The 23,622-nt window shown below is 25.8% G+C and overlaps 2 protein-coding genes across 3 annotated transcripts; one reads left to right on the forward strand and one right to left on the reverse strand.

The window, feature by feature from the left end:
• Positions 1-4,900: 4,900 nt before the first annotated feature.
• On the forward strand, positions 4,901-7,065 carry LOC114195116 (protein neprosin-like). 2 transcript variants are annotated; one of them, XM_085665361.1, is made up of 7 exons: positions 4,901-5,038; positions 5,133-5,213; positions 5,296-5,490; positions 5,640-5,798; positions 6,210-6,266; positions 6,386-6,532; positions 6,638-7,065. In XM_085665361.1, the coding sequence occupies exons 1-7, from the start codon at positions 4,901-4,903 to the stop codon at positions 7,007-7,009; spliced, it is 1,149 nt and encodes a 382-aa protein (XP_085521487.1). In that variant the 3' UTR covers positions 7,010-7,065. The 2 variants fall into 2 exon arrangements, with proteins under 2 accessions (XP_085521487.1, XP_085521486.1); XM_085665360.1 differs by having other exon boundaries at positions 4,901-5,036; positions 5,125-5,213.
• An 8,028-nt stretch (positions 7,066-15,093) lies between these two features.
• On the reverse strand, positions 15,094-16,304 carry LOC114193059 (HMG-Y-related protein A). The gene is made up of 2 exons (XM_028082759.2): positions 16,075-16,304; positions 15,094-15,758 (listed from the first exon to the last, which is right to left on the reverse strand). The coding sequence occupies exons 1-2, from the start codon at positions 16,123-16,125 to the stop codon at positions 15,279-15,281; spliced, it is 531 nt and encodes a 176-aa protein (XP_027938560.1). The 5' UTR covers positions 16,126-16,304; the 3' UTR covers positions 15,094-15,278.
• Positions 16,305-23,622: the final 7,318 nt, after the last annotated feature.

Raw genomic sequence — 23,622 nt, forward strand, 5'->3', positions numbered from 1 at the left:
TAGGTTTATAGTTGGTTTAAAAATAATGATTAATTTTTCTTCTAATTTTAAAAATAATGAAAAATTTCCTACTAATATTAAAAATAATGAAAAAATTTTCTTCTAATTTTAAAAATAATGAAGAAATTTCCTTCTAATTTTAAAAATATTTAAGAATTTTCCTTATCATTTTAAAAATAATGAAGAATTTCCCTTCTAACTTTAAAAAATAACAAAGAATTTTCCTTCTAATTTTAAAATAACAAATAAATATTTAATATAAATGCGAACTTTAATAAAAATAATGTATAACATTTAAATAAAAATTAAATTTGTTCCATGTAGAAAGAGACAAAATTATGACTGAATAGTAAACAAAATTAATTAAAATTAAGACTAAATTAAACAAAATTAACGAAAATTATAACTCAATTGAATATAAGACATGACGTGACAGTGACCTAGTTTGACACGTAATGTCACAATGTTAAATTGACACATGGAGAATCAAAATTAAAAAATATATTAAAAATATTAAAACAAATAAAAAACAAATTAAAATTAAAAAAAATATGAAATGACAGTAATAGTCACGGTTCACCTTCCACTAACAATTTAAACATTATCACCAAAAAGAACCAAATTAATCATAATTTACAAAACTAAAACTTTTTAAAATATTTAAAAAAATAAGAATTAAATCAAATAAAATAGACAAAATGTGAGACCAATAATAGTTGAGCCTTATGTTAATCATTAACTAGAATAAGATTTTTGTTTGGAAAGTTAGACAAAAACCCTTAATTACACTAAAATCATTCCAAAATTATTAAGCTAAAATAAATAAGATTTGAGACATGAAATAAGAATACAACCAACACTAATTAACTATTTTTACTTATAAATTTTCATATTTTTTATATAATGAGTTTGTTTATTAAAAACGTTTTTATTTTAACTCCTGAACCTAATCAACTTAAATACTCATATCTACAATATGAAAATATATATAATCCTATTTTTACTTAGATTATTTTCTCAAGTGAGACTGTGTAATGATAAAATCTAAATAAATAAATAAAATACCAAAGCATGAACAGTGAGAGAAAATGAAAGCATGGCATAGTGATTTAGAAAGAAACTATTAAACCAATGAACTCTTTTGACTCAAAATAAAAGTGCATTTGATATTTTGTTTGATGAGAGTGTGTATGTGTATGTGTGCAAAAACAGTTTATAGTTTCTTTATAAGCTAATTTGTATGAATTTTCCAAATTATATTTTGCTATACTACTTTTAATTTACAAAGAAAGTTTACTTAAGTTGGCTAGATGAGATTCAAAGGTTATGTTGTGAATAGAAACAAAAAAAAAAGTTAAGATTAGAAAGAGGAGCCACTAATTACGAAATACCTAAGATATCAGTCAAAGACTAATGATTATCTATAAAACTGATAATTATTTATATATATTTTTAATAAAAATATATTCTATATAATTATTTTAAATAATATATTAAGATTGAGTTAACCATAATTAAGAACTCAAATTCAATTTTAAATAAAATATTAGTAAAACAACGTAGAAACATATAAATGGTAAACTTCTAATAATAAAAATGATAATGATATTGAATATAAAAGTTGAACAATATAAATGAAATGTAAAAAATAGACTATGTATAATTACAAAAGATAAATTTAAAAAAAAATGTATGTAAAAATACAAAGATAATGCAAAACATTGTAAATAATAAATCATGTCAAAATATATAAAAATATAGTACATTATTTAAAAATACAAGGATCAGATGTTTACTTAACTCATTTAGTATGATCATCATATTTTAACACAAACTCATATTTAAAACTCGATGTTTGTCTCAAAATAAGAAATTGTAAATAGTTTAATAATTGGCCTCATATAAAAAAAATACAAATAAGTTGAATAAATTGAAAATGATGTATGATTTTTTGTTATTCATTTTACGTTTTTCTAATCACTAATTAAACATATGCATTGTAAATTATTTTGACAAATTCATGAATTTTATTTTACTCCATTTCAAATCTCATTTTATTTATTAAATTATTTGTATACAATTGGATTCTATTTTCCGATGTATTAATATTGATATCAATTGATAAAATAAATGAAATTAATTAACACATTGATCAAAATACCACATGGAGAAATTAAATTTCTAATAATTTAAAAAGTACAATTATAATTACAAATTAAAAAGATAAAAACATACATAAAAAAGCTAAGTTATTATATCGTTAAAATACAATATCATTAAGGTTTTTTTCCCCAAATGGTGCAATTTTAATCATAATTTTCTAAATTAGAGCACTTTTTTTAAAAATTAAGTCGTGCGAAAATGACACGACTTCGACCTGAAGAAGTCGTGCCAAAGTGAGACGACTTTGATTAAGTTGTGCTAAAGTCGTCCCAAATCGCAGAGACTTCAATATCTTTTATGAAGTCGTCACAAACAGAGACGACTTCACTTAAATTAATTACTTCGTCGAAACCAAAGTCTTGTCATAATGAGACCACTTCATAACAAGGAAAGTCTTGTCATATAATGGCACGACTTCTCAACAACACAGAAGTTTCTCCATGTTAGCACGAATTCAGCTTATTTTAATTAAAATTGTCTGATGTTGGCAGGACTTCTTTATTGTGAAACTGCACCATCTTGGCACGACTTACCCTTCACTGGAATTTAAAAGAAATTTGCACCATTTTGATAATTGCATAAATAAATTACACCATTATGGGAAAAAAACCCATCATTCACATTACTTTATGAAAATAAATTACAATTACAAATACATCAATAAATCAATAATTAATATGAATAAAGCTCAAGATAAATAGGTTAATAAATCATTTTTAATAAATTAATTAATTAATGAACCATAGACAAATGAAAACATAGAAAATCTACACAATGTAGATGAGTATTTAGTGTTATGCTTCTTTTGAAAATAAGTTAAATAAAGTAAATATTTAATTAAGTTCGAGTCTCTAACAAACTTAAGAACATTCAATTCAGTATTTATTAATTTTTTGTGATTTAATTAATTTTTCAAATTTTAAAATATTCTTAATATTAATAAGGTTTCCTTCTCTCAATTGTAAAATCTGATTTTGCATTATTTCACTTCCATTTATTTCACCTCATCAACTTCTCTTGTTGAAATATGTGTTTATATGTTCTGAAAAAATAAATCACAGTAAAAAATATTAATATATTTCTTCTATTATTTATTTACTTCGAGTAAATGATTAATAGGTTGTAACAACTCAAAAATAGAGTAATTTTATTTTTAGAATTTATACATTATAGATATTAAGCAATAAATTTTCCAAAATAACAACTTAATTAATAAAAAGAAGGAGATATATTTGAAATTTTTCTATGAGAATGAAATGATTTAATAAAAAAATATGACTTGATGACGCTCAAAATTAAGAAAAAAGTTTAGAAAGATAGTAATTTTATAAAATGAATTTGAGTTATTATAAAATTTATTTATAGTTTTGACTTTTTATTATTAAAATATTTTACTATTTGAAAATAAATAATAAATTTAAATTATTTTCTAGACTCTCATATAGGTAAACTTTCTTTTGTGAAAAATATTTAAATTAATAATTTCAATTAAAACTTCTAATCTTCTGTATAGTCTCGTATCATTTAATTATCAATATTCAAAATGACATATTTAATATTGAATACATTTATTAATATTTGTATTAATGTTAGTGAAAAACGACTACTTAACGGTTATGAAAAATAATATTTTTATTAAATAGTTATAAAAAATAACACTCTTTATATTTCTTGTGTATGGATTAACAAAAACCGTTATAAAGAGAATTATAGCATTTACTAATATAAAAAGAAGATATAGATATTTTAAATATATTGGAATTATTCTAAAATTGTGGTAAATAAATATTACTGAATAAGAATTTACTCACGTTTTTTATTATTTTATATATACTGAATTTGTTGTAAAATTAAATATTACTTATTAAAAATTAATGTAAAATTTTGAGCGTTGTAAATAATTCATTTTATGAAATATACAGAGTATGATAGACATATCTACCATTTTTTTTAGAAAAATGAGTTTTCATTTTTTCTTTTTAAAATTCTAAATTACAAAAACACAAATTTTCAAATAAGTTCATGATAGATAAAAAGATTATAAGAACTCAAATTTCATCTTGTTAATCCCTTCTCATTTTTCTTAAGTATAAATAAATATTTTTCTCCAAATTGAAATTGTTCCTACTATTTATTTGTCAACTTTAAATCCTCGTGAATACCAAGACAAAAAGTTTAATATGCAATGTCTATAAAATTGTTATTAATATAATTATTTAAAATATAATTAATTAAAAGTTCTCTGTAATAAAGATTAATGAAGGTAATATTGAACATATTAGTTAACTGTAATTCCTCCATGATCCCAATTTAGGAAACAACAAATTTCAAAACAATATCTAAATTGTAATCAATAAATAATTTAAAACATAATAATTGCAATTCATCCCTCCACAATGACATTGTATAACAATTAATTATAATTAGTTTGATTTTATTCATTTGTTAGAAATGCAAACTATTATATTTCATTATGCAATTTCTCAAATGACATAACTCTATTAAACGTAATAAATTAATTATAACTCCTCCCTTATAATAAAAAGCAATATTTTTAGCAATAAATATAGTAATCATTTATGACTCATCAATTTTTTTATTGTTGGTTCATGTAATCCATTTATCCTCCACTCATTTAATGTTTTCTTGAATGCTATGGATTATAAAGAGGCTATTTCATAAGCTGATCCAATAGGCACTCATTTTATTTGATAGATAGAAGGATTCTGCATAAGAAATGATCAAGATATTGTTCTTTGTATTTTGGTTGGTAAATAGCCATGATAGTCATAGAGTTCATGCTACTCTCATAGATGATTTTGAGATAGAAAGACAATTACAAGTCATTAACAAACCCTCAGTGAAAAGTATTCAAGTACATATTCTTCTTCTATTTCATTCTATTCTTCTACTTTATATGGATAATTAATATTTTTATATATTATGTATTTTGAATTTGATACACAGAGTTTGGATATGTCGTTGATTGCGTTGATATTTATAAACAACTAGCATTTGATCATCCTTTATTAAAAGACCACAAATTACAGGTACATCCTATTTTCTTAATATCTTCAATTAGGGTTAATTTGTAGTCAATTTTTTTATAACATTTGTTCTATTTATTTACAGAGAAAACCTAGCTTTCGAAACTCATTTGAGAAGACAAGTATGAAAAAATCATCGAATCAACTCATATTTGAACTTCAGAAAGAAAAATGTCCAAGGGGAACTGTTCCCATTCGGAGAACAACAAAAGATTGTCTCATTCAAAGAAGATCATCATTCTATAATCAAAGCATGGTTCAAGATGTTCCCGGCCTTCATGTAAATTTTTTCTTGTATTTCAGATCTTTTTTAATTGTATTTCTACATAATGTCTTTGTCTCATTCTTTTTATTTGAATCATTATTTAATTCAATGTTGTGGATGTCTCATTTTTTTTATTTGAATCATTATTTGATTCAATTTTGTAGATGGCAGAAATATATGTTAAACCAAGTTATGGTCCCTTTTATAAAGTTAAGGGATCAAACAACATTTATAATCCAAGACTCATGAAGAATAATCAAGAAAGCATTTCTCATATATGGGTTGAGAACGGAGGAAATAACAAAATCGCTTTCGGGTGGCATGTGAGTTTTGATTGATATAGTTATCTTTAGGTTAAATATGTTTGTTTCCAAACTAATATAAAATATTGTGAACTAAATTATAAAGTATTTTGTACCTACAATTATGAAAGTCAAATAAAACATTTTTTTTCATCAAATGACATGTGGACATTATATTATAGTTCATGGCAAAACTTTGTTTATCACATGAAAAACACTCCACATACCATTTGTCGAGAGAATGTTTTTTATAGTATTCATAAAATGCAATGACTAAATATTTTATAATTTAATTTAAGAACAAAACACAATTTTTAATAATAATTTGTGAATAAAAACATATTTAATTCATTATTTTTTCTTATTAAGCAATTATACCCTTTTACATTTATTGAGTTTTAATCTATACTTATTATTTAATTTGTGTTAAAGGTGGCTCCCCTAATATATCGTGGTGATACTGGAACTCATATCTTCTCGGCATGGACAGTAAGAAAAGATTTATTTATTTGTTTCTAGTCTTTACTTTCTTTTCTCTAGTTAAGATCCTTACTAACCCTATAAAGATACATTATGCTATATGATAATTTTATTCATAAATGTTACAGTCAGATAATTTCAAGCATACAGGATGTTACGATCTTCAATGTTCAGGTTTTGTCCAAGTTAATCAGTTTCATTACATTGGTTCACGCATGTCCAAGACATCTATCTACGGAAACACATCAATTGAGTCTACAATTTCTATTACTATGGTCATGTTGATTCCTATACAACTTCACAATCAACTATATACAACTTTCACTATAAAATGTTAAAAATAATGTTATGTAATTGACAAACACAATATACATTTTCAGGACCCACAAACTGAAAATTGGTGGTTGAATATTGCTGGGCGAGATATTGGATATTATCCAGCAAAATTATTCTCAAACATGAGCTCGGCAGAACGAGTGGGATGGGGTGGGAGAACAATGACTCATCATGGCATTCCCAGTCCTCAAATGGGATCTGGATATTTTCCAGATCAGAACTTTGTTCATGCCGCCTACTTTAAGTTTATCTCCATTCAAGATCAAGTAAGAAAAGATTTAGAACCCGACACAGACATGACAGAGACACTAGCCGACAAACCCAATTGTTTTAATGCCCAACACTTTGGAGCTCTAGGAAGAGATGTTGGAAATTCTCTCCAATTCGGGGGACCTGGTGGCGAGTGTGGCGATTAATGAAAGGAAGATCAAACTCTATAAGAAACTGAGAATGAACTGATAAAGCATTTATGTCCATCCATCAATAAACATTGTGAAATCTTCAACATTTGCTTTTGCTTCTAAAACTTTAATTATTTATTTCCTCTCTATTATTTTTTTCTCTCTCTCTTCATCTCCCAATCCTCCAAAATTTCATTCGAGTTTTAGATTCTTCATAAAAATATAAAGTTAAAATATAATGATTTTTTTTTCTAGTTTTGAAAATCCGACTTATGATTATATATGCAAAGGAGGTAAAAAGATGAGACTTGGAAAAATAAGTTGTGACATGGTAAAGCATTATAAATGAATAATTCATTTTATGTAAATTTATTTCTCTCGATAATGAACCAATAATGCATGATATAGTTGGTAATCGTGATATGATAAAAGTTATTATATATCTAAACGACCTACATTCACATGTTTATACAAGTGAAAAAGAAATTACAAAACTTAGATAAATTGACTTAAAATGTGGTTGGTAGAAGAAGGCGACAATAAGACTATGTTAGGCAATGATAAAAATAAACTTATATTAGAATCAGAGGTGGGATCCAAACCAACTTAGTCGGAGGTGGGTCCTAACTCAGTTAGAAGTGAGATTGACTCTACACAATACAATGTGGATTTGTCACGACTCGACTAGTTGTGAAACTAACTTTATTTGACTTGACTTTATTAAATTGGACCTGACTTGTCTTAATCTGAGGTAGACTTAACTCAACAAAGTTTGAGGTAAACTTGACAACTCAGTCTAACGTGAGTCCAATGTGACTTAACTTAACTCGATCCAACGTTTGTCTAACTCTACTTGACTTGACAATGAGTTCTAGCTCACCACATTTTTTAGCCAAGTTGAGTCGGAAAAAATTCTTTTGTTTACATGTGGGTCAAACTCAACCCGACTCATTTTACTTATGGATTAAATAAGTTTGAGTCAAATTGTTGGTGAGTTAACCATGATCCACCAACCTATATTAATTTTCTACCATTTTTTAAAATTTTTTCTTATAATTATTTGTTAGTTCTACTTTTGTAGGTTGATAATTTGATATTTTTTAAAATTAGAATATTGTTCAACAAGTTTGAATGCTTAATTTATTTGTTTATCCAATTATATATATTGATACTTTAATTGTCAATAAAAAGAAAATAATAAAATTAAAATTGGTATAAAAGATACTTAAACTCATTTACAAAATTTAAAATAGAATTATAAAATTGAAAAGGTAGGACACAAGATTGAAAAGTCAATCTAATTGTTTCGTCTCCCTTGTGGTATCCGGCCTTGTTTTCAATTACCAAATTACATTTAATTTAGGCTTACCTAGTAATTTGGTTCTTACATTTAAGTATATGATTCACTTTGGTCTTACAATTTTGTTTCCTCAATAGGGCCCAATATTTGTTAAGGTGAGTCAATGTGCTGCTTCCCATTAAATTGATGTTAACATGTGTATCTTTTATCTTGAAACTCCTCCGAGTTATCCTTTCCTCCACCTCCTACCACCTTCTTCTACCAAGTGTAGTTAAAAGAAAACAAAATTAAGATTCTAGATTATCACCAAGTGTAGTTAAAAAAAAAAATGAGATTTTAAATTATGTTACTATGCTCCGGTGAGAATTTTGCTTTTGAAATTGCATAAATATCGTTATCCTTTTAATGCAATGATGCTTTTTCTTCTGAAAATGATGCATAGTGGAATACTTATTGAGAGGTGGAGGAAGGTTGTACACGAAGGTGGAGGAAAAAAAATAGAGGGATTTCAAGATAAAATATTATCTAAATTTTACTCTTTAATTTGTATTAACTTCAATTTATTGAAACAAATCAAATTGAGTATTTAATAAATATTGAAACTCAATTAAGTAAAATAAAATATAAAAATTAAATTGATTTATAAATCTAATTACAGGAATCAAATTACTACTTTAATATTTTATTTATTAAGTGATTTAACAAATTTATATTAAATTTTCTTCGATTTTAATTTTCTAACTTATTTTTAAGATACCTGTTTAATATTTTTACCCATAATGTTTAACTTTTTATCAATTGCTATTTTATATTTATGTAATTGTAGTTTTTTTTTTATGATTGGCATTATCGGAAAAAGAAAAAAATATATGATTTTAATATTAAATACTAGATAATGGCATCTTTCTTTTATTGTAATTTTTATTTTTTTGTTAATTTTTTTTTTAATTAGTACTTAAAAACAGTAAAAGATCGTCTTCGGACATGATTATGTGTATATAGTTTCTCGTAAAAATAAAAATTTGACCAAATTTTATAATCATTAAATATTTTATGTTTTTATTAAAAAAATAATTAGTATTTAAAACATTAAAAGATGGTGTTCGGACATGATTATATGTATAAAGTTTCTCGTGAAAATAAAGAAGATACAAAATTTTATAATCATTAAATATGAGAATGAAGAAGATGAGATGGTCAAAACCCTTCTATCATCCCTAATTATGTACTAACTGAAAAAATTTATTAACACAACTTAATTATATATTCCCCTCCTTATTCGATGCAAGGGATTTATTATATTATCGCCTTTTAGTTTTTGGACACTTAACTTAGTCATTGAATGTTTTATTTTTTTATACATAATTTATAGTGTTTTATTTTGTTATATATACAATATGAATAAAATATAATAAACGAGGGTGAACATTGATAAAATTGAAAAGAAACGCATCTTAGAATAATTATTTTAACTTCAGCTCATTAATATTGAAGTAATTTAAAATAAATTATAGCCTATGATAACTCTAATATGAATATATGAATATATTTTTCTTATTCCGTAACTCGATTAATTTATTGACATAATTACCTTTCCTTTTAAATTAATGCTAAACAACTTTTTCATAATAAGTTAAAATTTATTATTTTTTTATATGAATTAAACCCATACCTTTCATTATATCCTCGCTAAAAATAATGTTTACAAACAATTTCGAGGAATTATTATTTATCATGGTTTTATTTATGGTATGGGTGCCTATACATGTTTCATTTTCCTATTCCTCTCCCTTTAATTTATCAAATAACCTAAAAAAAACTTATATAAAATTATTTTCCTTATTTCTGTACTTACGATCATTTTTACCGTTTTATATAATTATTTAATTTTATTCTTTTTTATTTAATCTTTTATTTTATATTTATACGATTATAATTTTTTTTCTTGATATTTGACAATACAAAAATATGTATCTTTTGACATTTAAAATTTGATAATATGATTTCTTTTTATTGTGATTTTTATTTTTGATAAATAAAATATTTAATTAATATTTGAAACAGTAAATGAGTGAGTGTGAGAGCAAAATGTGTATATTCATTTGCTAATAGAGGTGGGAGAAAAATTCTACATCCAATAAAAATGGAGATGAACTTTTTAATTTGTGGATGAATATGAGATAGTCAAATCCGTATATCATCCCCACTTATATTTTAATAATCATTTATAGTAATTTTAATCCTCACCTATTTTTTATTTATTTTTCTCTTTAATTATTTAATTAATTTGTTAAATATGTGATAACTGTTTTTTATGTTTGATTTATCAAACATAATATTCACTTCTTCTTTTTAAAGATTTTAAGATGATTTTCATAATTTTTTTTTCAGTTTTTAACTATATTTCTCTATTGATACATCTAACATTTTAAAACCTTTTTGGTAGGCGAGTCATAGGATTAGGGGTGGAAGGGTTAAGTTGTAACATCTGAATTTTTTTTTTAAATTATATTATTTTATCTTTACTTTACAAATACGATTTAAAATTATTACATTTTTACTCATGTCTCGTATTTTATTTAGATATAGTTTGAATATTTAAGAAAAAGTTAATTATTTTTTAAAAAATATTATGACTAAGTAAATAAAATAATAATAAAAGGAATAAAATAATAAAGAAATTTAATTGAAAAGTATAGTAATTAATTATTATAAAGATATCCGTTACTAAAAGCTTACAAAAGCTCTTGTGTTCTTTACTCATGAATTAAATGGTCTCTTCACACTTCCTCTATAATGTAGTTTATTACTTCAATCAACACCTCCATTTATACTTATGAAATATGATAAGCCTACAAAATATGATAAGTTGTGAGATAATAAATGTGAATGGTTTGATTCCATTAATAATGTTATTTCAAAAATACTTGATAGAAATCTAACTTTTTTCTTTTGTTGTTACATCATTTTAATTATAAATAATTATTTGATAAATTAGTATTGTTACAGTAAAATTGTTTTAATTTTCTTTTAAATATAAATAGAAGGTAAACGATATTTATCACACAGCAAATAATTTATGGATAAGTTATTCATTTAGTAATTAAATCTTCGTGAATTTTCCTTCTTACGTTCATCAATAAATATATCTATCTAAAAAAATGGATATATTTTTATCTATAAGGGATGAAGTATATATATATATATATATATATATATATATATATATATATATATATATATATATATATATATATATATATATATATATATATATATATATATATATATATATATATATATATATATATATATATATATATAATAGATATTTTTGTTTCAAATTGCAAACATATTATTTTCCGTAATTGAAGTTGAAGAACATGGAACCAACAGTATTGAACATCAAATACTTGATGAAATATAACATACAGTCTCATAACACGAGAGTAATTTATACATGATATAAGTTGGGAATTTCTTTCTGTACCCAATATTTTCTTCCTGCACCCCCATAGTTTTTTAAATTTTGATTGTACCCATATAGTTTCGGATCATGCAATGCATATACTTCGGATTACAAAATTCACAATTCAAAAATATTATTTTACACATTCTGAATTTATACCATCCAAAATATAAATTTGTATTCTAAATTATATAATTTGTGATGCAAATTTACATTTTAAATTAAACAATCTATAATATAAATTTAAAATATACTTTGGAATACAAAATACATTTATATTGTATAACCTATAATTAAAATTTATATTTCAAGATTTTATAATTCGTAATATAAATTCAGAATACAATTTAAAATGCAAATTATATTTCAAACCGTATAATCCATAATAAAAGTTATATTTTGGATCGTATAATCTATAATGAAAATTTGAAAAACAATTCAAATTACAAATTACATTTTGAACTTTATGCAAAAATTACATTATAGATTACATAATCTATAATATAAATTTGGAAAATAATCCTATGTTAATTTACATTATGGAAAGCCTCTATCGGCTTTCTTTTTTTTTCTTTTGAAAATGATCTAATAGCTGATATTCTACAGGCCATGAAAACGGAGTTTAGGTTGTTTTCATGGGGCTACGGGGTGCAGGAAGAAAGGCCCAATAAAGTGAATCTAGCCCAGTCCTACAACCCAATTTAATCTAAATTGGCTCGGCCTATTCATTACCCAAAATTTTAATTTTAAATTGTGATGACACATTTGATATAATAAATGTTTCATTGATATTCTTTTTACATAATAATTTACGTATATTTATATTGTGTCCAATTATATCTTTAATACTTTATTTACATTTTTATATTGCAAAATAATACTAAAAATAATAAATAAATTAGAATAAAATTTCAATAATAAATAAATTTATCTTATATTTTACTATCTTTTACTTAATTAAAACAAGTGCATTTTTCACTTTTTTTTCTTATTTTTTTTCTTTTAGTTTTTACTTTTCATTTGTTTTTGTGAGATTAGTATATTTATTCCTATAATGAAGAATAATACGTAGATATTTGATATTGGTGAAAACATTAATTGATTAAAATTTAGAAAACGTGAAAATTGGACAAATACCAATAAAACTAATCTTGATTACTTTTATTAATATGAATTAGGAATTTCAAAATGAGATTGAATTTGCATGCTGTTCATCAAAATTTGACAAATCAGATTGAAGTTTTTAACTTATCAACCTATTGTGACCTATCTAACCTAATCTATCATGTTAATTGATTAGAAATGAGACAGAACAAGTTAACTTTATCTTTTTTTAATAAAATTTATTTTTATATATTATATAATTTGAAAAATGTAAATATGTAATAATATTCCAACTTAAATCATCAATACTTGAAAAATTACATTATTAATTATAATAGAGTAATTTAAAATATAAAAATAATTATTATTTTCATTAATAATCATGATAATCCATTTTATCACTCCTAATATGAAATTAGGTCCACGACTATTTTTCTAATTTTACCATTAAATTAGTTCCACTACTATTTCAATACGTATATAATTAAGAATAAAAAGGTAGGTCTAGATTTGATTACCCATTCCCGATATAAAAACTCATATCTTGACTTGGTTTTTGATTGAGTGTTGAAATTGGTATAAGATCCTCATCCAATCAGATAATAGATAATCTATAATTTTAATCCTATAATTATCTTCTTTTTTTACTGAAAATAGATCTAATTCAGTCTGCAATTAAGAGGAAAAATAAACTGTAATCACACACAGGGTATCCGTCCATGACTAAACATTGTGAAATCTTCAACATTGGCTTTGCTTCTAAAACTTGTTTTATTTTTGTCTCCCTTATTTTCTTCTCTTTTTTTAGTGTCTCTGTAGCCTTCAATCCTCTCAGATTTCATCCAACTTTTAGATTTTTCAGACACAATAATGTTAAAATACAATGGATTTTTTTCTTGATCTAAAACTCATATTTGTAATTATATATGAAAAAAAAAAGGCAAAAATAATACGAGACTTGGCCATATAATTTTATTTATGGTGAAGCTTTGTGAATGAGTAATATTTTTACGTTAAGTTTTTTACCAACCTTAAACAAATAATATATAGACCATTAAAAGAACATGCATTTACCTCTTTACATAGTTGGGAAAGAAAATAATAAAATTTGGAGTATTCTATAAATACTTCCGTAAGGAAATGGATTCATGAACTTATTTTTATGTGTTGAATGAACTTCAATTTTTCAATAAAATAAAATAAAATAAAACAGTTAACAATCGAATAATGTTACTTAATTTTTCTAAACTAGAAGATAAGAGTGGACATTGCAATACTAAATATAGTTAGCTATATACTAATTAACTACTTTATCTTTTCTGTTAAAGATAGATGCATAAGTATATGGGTGTGATTGTTTTTTCGTTTGGGAGCCCAAACCTATTTTCATTCTGCATAATGCCAAACGTTTGGCATTTTTTTTATTTTTCATTTGGTCCAAAATGTTCTAATCTCAAAACAATTTCCGTTTAATGTATTCATGTAATAACATTTTAATGATGACAAGTCAATTTACTATTTTTTTAAACTTTTTTACTACTTTATTTTAAGTTTTGTCTCATCACTCACTAAGTTTTACATTTGTTTGTTTTGTCACCGTTTGATGGGAGAAATTACAATATTAGGAATCATTCCAAGAAAAGCAATACTCATAATGAAGATAAAATTGATTTTGTTGGAGCATCAATCAAAGAACTTGAAATATTTTGTAGATGGAGAATACTGCAAATATTTTAAAAGATTTGAAACCGCGATTTCCACGACATAACTTAACTACAAGTTTTAATCCCAGAATGTGACTAAGCCGATAAATTTTACATTGCTGACATTTCCAATTTATGTCATCCTCACAGTTAAGATGATGGAAAGATAACAACACAGAGGCACTAGGTTTGCCGGTCAAACCAGACCGGCTTCTTTCCCCCTTCAAGGAAACAACAACGACTTCACACCACGCTGGAGATGTCTTATCCACAGAAACATGGGAATACAGATTGTGTCGTACGAGGTTCCTCCATAGGTTCATGTCCAGATATCAAACACGGTCAAATTTATTACATCATCACTACCAGTTTCTCCTTTTTTCTGTCTCTATGGTCCTGCACGTTGTCCCATTCCCTTTAATTGTATTTTGGCACAGATATACATCTACCCAGATAAATAACCACATTAATTCCCAAACAACAACCTTTTTTTTCTTTTACATCACAAGTTAGAACACGAGAATTAGCCCAAGATAATGTTCTCTTTTTCGATAATTCGGAAGGAAGACAAACAAGAAAGGCTCTTAGTAAGTCAGCTACCACTACATAATTTTACAACGAGATTACATCAACACAGAATCTAACATCACACCCACCACTTATAAAGAGTAGGAACACTACATTCGGCACCCAAATAAAGAAACAATTCTATGACTCAACGCTCACTTCTGTCAACTGAGGCTTCACCTTCGGAGGCCTACCCCTGGGCCTTCCGCTGGATACGGCGGCCGGATACGCCGCTGCCGGAGACCGAGGAATCTTCTTTGGCCTCCCCCTGGGCCTGCCACTCCCAGGGGTGGGCTTGGGCTTTGGAGACTTCGGAGGCGCGTTTGGGTCCTTTGGTGGACGACCCCTTGGCCGCGGCGGGGACACGACGGTGCCTGGTGGCACAGGGGCCTTGGGCTTCGGTGGCCTTCCACGGCCCCTCTTTGGTGGCGCACTTGGGTCAGCTTTCATGTAGTTGTTCTTATTGAACACGAGTTCTCCACTCTCTTTCATCTTGTTCAGCTCATTCCCCAAAACGGTTGAGTCTGGTAACTCACCATAGGTCGATTCTATGTACTTTGATATTGCTGATTTGCTGGATCCACTTGGTTCACTCAGAGCTTCAAGCGCTTTCAGTATCAGCTACATCAACACCACCCAAAGTTAACAAAACATAACTTTCACAAAAACGTAATCGGAAAATCACAACTCGTGTCGTGAGTTTGCAATAATACAAAAAACCATTTTTTCTTTCTCGGTTTCTTAAGTTCCTCGAAAATCTTAACTTCTTTTCCAGAAGTGCTAAATATAGAACAGGGTGGGCAAAACAAGAAACCCAAGTGGGTGAAAATGTATAGATCAGTTAGATCAGTGAGAAATCTACAAGCTTTGGTAGGAAATTTGTTTATGGTAAGAAAAAACTCAAATATAGAATCTGAATTTTAGTGTAAAATTTTACCTCGGGGTATGGAGGAAGTAACTGAGGTTTATTAACCTCTTCAGTGGCCATCGATGTTGCAGGTTGTGAAGATGTTGAAAAGCTTGCACAGTACCCTCAACGAACCCCACCAAAAATCTGCGAACTTTAATAGAGGAAGGTTAAAAAAATTTAAGGAAAGTGAAGAGTATGATACGGATGACTCTAGCAAAGATCTGAGGATTGAATTTAAAGGACGATAAATAAATTAAAAATTGGAAATAAATTTAATTAAAAAGATAAAGGAAAATATTTCATGCCTCTATTACAACTATCCTTAGTTCATCTTTTCGGAAAATGGACGGCTAGGAATAAAGCGAATGATGGTTATCCGACGGCTGAAGATATATTATGCGAAGGTCACTCGGATCGATGACGTGGCAGGAATGTGCTTGTTCGCAGAAATATTTGAAGGTACCTGTTGTCTTTTGGTTCGTCCTTATTTCGGAAGAGGTTTTCTAGGGAGACTATCCCAATTTTTAACTCTTTTTCATTTTTGATTTAAATTTTAGGATAATTGAAAATTGAAGGTGTACCAGAACTTTTTGTGTGTGGTTTATAGTAATATTTGTTATTTTAATTTAAGATTTTACATTCGTCATACAAATTAATAGGCATTCATGTTAATTTTTAACATTAATTAAGATTTATGTTAATAAATTTGGATATATTTAGTTTTAAGTATCTAATAATTTGTTGTGATTTATTGAATATTCAAATAAATTATTTTCAATTAAGTTTTTGTCGCTTGATTTCTTTTTAGTTGGATCATGTAATTGTTATTATGTTTTGTTAACCCAGGTTATTCAAATGTTTTATAGTATATAATGTTATAATTTTATTGTTATTTGTGACAAATTTTATCACTAATTTCCGCAACTATCATTTTTTTTTTATAACTTAACATGAATAAATTCTCAACTTCATTTACAACTTTTCCATTGAAAAAAAAATTAATCATCTCTTTATCGACAAAAAAGATATAAAAACTAATAAAGAAGTTTTTATAAAAATTATATGTCTTTAATAAAGTCGTCATGTAGATTAATTACGATGAAAACGGTATGTAAATAATGCAATTTTAATTAACGTTCAAAACCTTTAAAACATTGATGCATATTCCACAACATTGTTGACATTGTTGTATTTTTTACTTTGCAGCATGAAAAACTCTACAAAGGAATTGAATCAAAATTTCGTGTTTTACAAGTGTGTTGTAGAACACGAAGATGAAGATTGAATTGAAAAGTTGGTTCACAAGTGAAGGCATTTAAAACTTCAACATGGTTTCCAACAAGGAAAATTATTCTGTTTAGCATTCAAAACATTGTTGCATTTTCCACTTTGCAGCATGGAAAACCTTGTGAGGTAATTGAGTATGTTTGTGCTTTACAAGTGCATTGTAGAACACAAAGGTGAAGAATGAATTGAAAATTTGGTTCACAAGTGAAAACATTTAAAATTTCATCATCGTTTCCAAGGTGGGAGGAAGAAGTCCAGCGAGAGTGTAATCCTTTACACTAAGGTGCACCAAGGACAAAAAACTCACAATAGTTGAAGGTATGGTTTCATGAATGTCATTGGATCCAACTAAATAAATATTATTAAGGTAAATTTTGTGGCTTTCCCACAAAGCGAGGTATTTCTCCCTTAAACATATTATAGGAGAAGTTGATAAGTTAGAGCTAAGATTTGGATGAGAAGTTTGTCGAAACTTTAATAGAGAAGACATTGTTGGAGAGGTTTAGGAAACATAAGGAGGTGGAGAGGTGGTTGGGAATTTTTTGGATGAAGAGATGTTGGATGATGTTGAAATTTACTGATGATGAGTTGAAAAAAAAAATTACCGTAGTTGAATTCGATAATGACAATTGTAATATAAGTGATGATCATAAAAAACAATAAAATTATATATGATAACAACTGAGTAATATAATGAGACAAGATAACATACACGTTATTAAGTTAAAAAAATCAAATGACAAAAATTCAATTGAAAAGTTTAAATTTTTTTAGTGCAATAGACCATAAAGATTCAACTGAAGAAGAAGAAGACAAATCATGCACTTACGCACGAGTTATTAAATTTGATGTAATACTATCTTCCATCTTCCACAAAAGAGCTCATCCATCGTCCATAAAACCTTAATTCATAAAAGAAAAAAAAAAGTTAAAAAAAGTAATTACATAAAAGATGGTACCTTTTTTGTGTGTTGTTCAAACACTTCATTTAAGACAACAAAATTTTTGACACAACAAGAATAAACATTAAAGAAGATGACGAAGAAAGTAAGGTTGCAAGATTAAAAGCTTGTATCTTTGCTATTCTTCATCAAAGAGTTCATCAATCATTCACAAAACCTTCATTTATCAAAGAAAAAAAGCCATAAAAGTACTCACAAAAAATATCTTACCTTTTTGGTGTGTTCTTCTTCATGAAATTGTTCATCCATCATCCACAAAACTTGTATTCATCAAAGAAACAAAGTCATTAAAAAGTACTTACAAAAAAATATTACCTTTTTGGTGTGTTCTTCTTCATCAAATTGTTCATCCATCATCCACAAAACCTTCATTCATCAAAGAAAAGAAGCCATAATAAAGTAATTACATAAAAGATCGTACCTTTGTGGTGTATTCTTCAAACATTTCATTGAAAACAACAAACATTTTGACAAAAGAAGAATAAACACTGAAGACGTTAAAGTGAAGAAAGTAAGGTCAGAAGATGAAAAATTCCGCCTTTGTTCTACTTCATCAAAGAATTTATCCATCATGCACAAAACCTTCATTGATCAAAGAAAATAAGTCATAAAAAAGTAATTACAAAAAAGAATGTACCTTTTTGGTTTGTTTTTCAAACACTTCATTGAAGTCAACAAAAGCTTTGATAGAAGAAGAATAAATATTGAAGATGATGGAGTCAAGAAAGTAAGGTTAGAAGACAAAAAGCTTGTACCTTTGTTCTTGTTCATCAAAGAGTTCATCCATTGTCCACAAAATCCACTTCATTCAAGACAACAAAAGCTTTGACAAAAGAAGAATTAACATTGAAGACAAAGGAGTCAAGAAACTAACATAAAAAAAAATGTAAAGTTTGTACCTTTGTTCTTCTTCATCAAAGAGTTCATCCATCGTCCACAAAACTCATTTCATTTAAGACAACAAAAGGTTCGACAAAAGAAGAATAAACATTGAAGCATTGAATCTTTATTGTATGAAGACATTATGTGCAACACAAAAAAGTGGAAATTTTTAATGATCACAAGAATCTTGAACATGTGTTTGATCATAAGAAATCAAATAAGAGACAATATTTATCAAAATGTTGAAAAATATGTTTTTGAATTACATTACTGTCTAGGACCAACAAATGTAGTGATAGAAGCTCTAAGCAAGAAATTGTTACATATCTCAACATTAATGATTTAAGATATGAATTTGCTACAAAAATTGAAATACATGAATTTGTTAATTAGAGTTAGTCACGATAAATATGAAAGTAAACTCAATTTAGATTACTAGTAACTTATAAAGGTAGATTCATTCATGCTACCCAAGTAAGTAATGAATTTATTAGAAAAAATGGAGGTTGATATGACAAAAATAGTGAAAAAAAATAAAACCACAAAGGTAAGAAAAAGAGATTGAGATTTACTATACGATATATGGATATAATGATATTGAAGTTGAAAGATTTCAATATCTTTTTAAAAACATATTTAGATGGTCCATATATATATATATATATATATATATATATATATATATATATATATATATATATATATTTACATGCATTCTACAAACAAGTTAATAAGTAACAAATAATAATAATACATATAAATTAATTTTAATAATTTAAATATTATTTTCATGTAAAAATTATTTAAAAAATAAATTAGTTACTTTTACATTTTTTTAAATATTCTAATATTAACACTTATAATTTGTTTTTATGGTTAACTATGTTTTTATTCCTCGAACTTTGACCCAAAATTGGAATTGGAATTTGATCCCTATTCGAAACTTCGATATATTTTGGTCCCTATAATTTCATAAATGAATACAGTCATTTTAACCAAAATACGTTAATTTTTGTTTACGTGTCGAATGTGTTTCCTATTAGTATTGAAGTTATTTACACCGTTTGACACATTCTCAGTTCAATATCTGTTGAAAAATACGTTCGACACTTTAAAAGTAAACGTAATTAGGTTGAAAGAATGTTTAATTACTTGGATGGTACCCACTTTGGTAGAGGTGTGTCAATCTGGTATCCGCTTTTAAAAAAGTGTCAATTGCATTCTAACTTTTGAAAAAGTGCTTCAATTAGGTCCTTTCAGACGGAATTGACTAACGTCGTTAAGGACGTTCCACGTGTCAGTATGTGGTTTTTTTAATTTTTTAATTTTTGGTATAAATATACATTTGGTACCCAAACTTTTTCGGAAAGTTCAATGTGGTACCCGAACTTTAGGAATGTTCAATTTGGTACCCCAATTTTCTAAAGAGGTTCAATTTGGTCATCTCCGTTAAGTTAGAGTTAACACTGTGTCCGTACAGGACACGTGTCAAGCCATGAAATTTTTATTTTTTTTTTAATTTTTTTTCAAAAAATTAATTTTTTTTTTCAAAAAATTTAAAAAATTGCCACGTGTCAGTTTATCATCGTGCCACGTGGCAGCTTACAAGCATGACACGTGGCAGTGTAATAGTTGTTTTCAATTTAGTACCCCAATTTAAATTTTTGGTTCAATTTAGTACCCAAATTTTTTAAAATGATCCAATTTCGTCATTTCCTATTTGAGACCAAATTAGTAAATAAGCTTAATTATAATTTATATAAACATGTTAAAATAATTGTTTTGAATTTATACATCAAATCACTACACCTAAATATTCAAATTATTTTATTTTTTACAAGTGTAAAAAATTTCATGTATAAAAAATTACAAATGTTAAAATGAAAAAATTAAAATAATTTAAGTATTTAGGTGAAATGATTTGATGTATATATATATTATAAAAAGTTATTGTAACATGTATATATAGATTGTAATTAAGCTTATTTACTAATTTGGTCTCAAATGGAAGATGACGAAATTGAATGATTTTAAAAAATTGGGTACTAAATTGAACCAAAAATTTAAATTGGGGTACTAAATTGAAAACAACTATTACACTGCCACTGTCATGCTTGTAAGTTGTCACGTGGCATGATGATAAACTGACACGTGACAATTTTTTAAATTTTTTGAAAAAAAATTTAAAAAAAAAATAAAATTCATGGCTTGACACGTGTCCTGTACGGACACGGTGTTAACTCCAACTTAACGGAGATGACCAAATTGAACCTCTTTAGAAAATTGGGGTACCAAATTGAACATTCCTAAAGTTCGGGTACCACATTGAATTTTCCGAAAAAGTTTGGGTACCAAATGTATATTTATACCTTAATTTTTTTAATTTTTTTAAATTTTTTTTAAAATCTTTTGAAAAATAAAAAAAAATGTTTTTTCTTAATTAATTTTTTATAAGATTAAAACTAATTAAGTATAAATATTTTTACAAAATTAAGTACTAATATTTATATTTTTTTGTTCTCAGTTTCAGACCAAATTTATTATTTGTATAAATGTTATACTAATCTTTTTTATTTATTGAAAATGATATTTACCACTAAATTTTAATATAAATATCTAATACTTAATTTCTATAAAAATTTTACACTTAATTACTTTTAATTTTATAAAAAATGATTTTTAATTATTTAAAAAAATTAGGTCAAAATTAAATCAAATGCACATAAGTAGGTATTAAAATGAAACAAAAAGACATATATGGGAGCTAAATCGAGATCAACACATCTAATAGTGACAATGTCACGTGACACTGACAATGCCACGTATCACACATGAGGACCTGTGACATTTTTTTTTCAAAAAATTAAATAAAATTAAAAAAATCACGGACTGACATGTGGCACGTCGTTAACAACGTTACTTAACTCTGTTTGAAAGAGACCTAATTGAAGCACTTCTTCAAAATGTGGGATGCAATTGACATTTTTTAAAAACGGGTACCAGATTGACATACCTCTACCAAAGTGGGTACTATCCGAGTAATTAAACTTGAAAGAATTATATTCATTCATTTTTAAAGTTTAGAGACCAAAATGTATTAATGTTTCAAACATAAACGAATTCCAACATTGAATCAAAGTTCAGGATTGAAAACATAATTAACCATTGATTTTATTATCTTATATATCAATTTTACTACCCATTTTTTTCTCATACATTTTGGCACATTTTACATATCAATCAATTTATCAATAAAAATATTAAAGAATGTAATTTATCTTAATACTTTCAATAGTATTAAAATATTAGTTTAGTTTCGAAAAATATTCTAAAAGTTAATTATTTTCTTTGAAAGTTTTCTGAAATTGATACGTGAGAAAACTTATTGTTTTATTACCAATATATATATATATATATATATATATATATATATATAATTGAAATAAGTTTTACGTTCCAATATATTATCTAATTTTCTTTCGTGTGTATAATAAATTATTTTCAAATTGTGTATCTAATAAATTTTAGTTTAAGTTCATAAAAAATATTTATTTGTATTTTAATTCTAATATTATATTATATTTTAACTAGTTCTTACGATTTTTTTTTTAATTTCTCTTTTTATCTATTAACTTATGTTTTTTTGGTAACTGAAATGCTTTTACCTTATATTATACTAGTGTAAACACAGGCGCTATCGCGCCTGCGTGTACGCATTTTTCGAATTATATTTATAATTGATGATATTGTAATGTTATTAAGTTAATGAACAAAATAAAAGTATATTTATAAAAATTAAAGTGAAATGTATGGAAAAAATATGAAAAAAATAATTGTTGATGAATAGTATGAGAAAAAAGAAAAAGGAGATAAATAAATATTTTTATAAAAACTTGTAAAATTAACCGTTAATTTTTAAAATTTTAATAAATAATTAAATTGTAAAGGGTAAAATTGGAATTATGAAATGTGGACACAAAAGAGGGAATCCCCTTTATATATAGTTATAGATGTGTATTATAGATAGATATATGTAACAGAAATAAGTTAATTTATTAACAATATAAATTACGTGATATATGTTTTAACTCAATTGATATATAAATAGTAAAAATTAAAAAGGAATTTAAATAAAATAATTTATTCTATTATATATCTAACTTTAGAAAAAAAAATATTGGGTACGTAAATATCAACTATATATTAGAAGTGAATCTTATTGAAGTGTTTATATATGTATTTTTATATTTATTGATTGATTTGTACACACATATATATATATATATATATATATATATTGATATTGATGATTAATTTTTTCACATTTACTTGTTCACAGACCTACTCCGTTGAAGTGGACCTGGTATCGGCCGAAAAGAAAACCTATTGACCCAAAGCACCGTGGGACGGTTAGTATAGAGCAAAAGTAAAACGCAAATTCAAT

The sequence above is a fragment of the Vigna unguiculata genome, chromosome 8, assembly GCF_037176805.1.
Source record: "Vigna unguiculata cultivar grain cowpea cultivar isolate G323 ecotype 2 chromosome 8, ASM3717680v1, whole genome shotgun sequence".
NCBI lineage: Eukaryota > Viridiplantae > Streptophyta > Magnoliopsida > Fabales > Fabaceae > Vigna > Vigna unguiculata.

Bases quoted from the DNA above. Each gene is read 5' to 3' on its own strand.
- LOC114193059 (XM_028082759.2), bottom strand. From the start codon at position 16,125: ATGGCCACTGAAGAGGTTAATAAACCTCAGTTACTTCCTCCATACCCC. The intron at 15,759-16,074 runs GTAAAATTTTAC...GTGTTGATGTAG, and splicing joins TACTTCCTCCATACCCCGAG to CTGATACTGAAAGCGCTTGA.
- LOC114195116 (XM_085665360.1), top strand. From the start codon at position 4,901: ATGATCAAGATATTGTTCTTTGTATTTTGGTTGGTAAATAGCCATGAT. The intron at 5,214-5,295 runs GTACATCCTATT...ATTTATTTACAG, and splicing joins TAAAAGACCACAAATTACAG to AGAAAACCTAGCTTTCGAAA. The intron at 6,533-6,637 runs GTCATGTTGATT...ATACATTTTCAG, and splicing joins CTACAATTTCTATTACTATG to GACCCACAAACTGAAAATTG.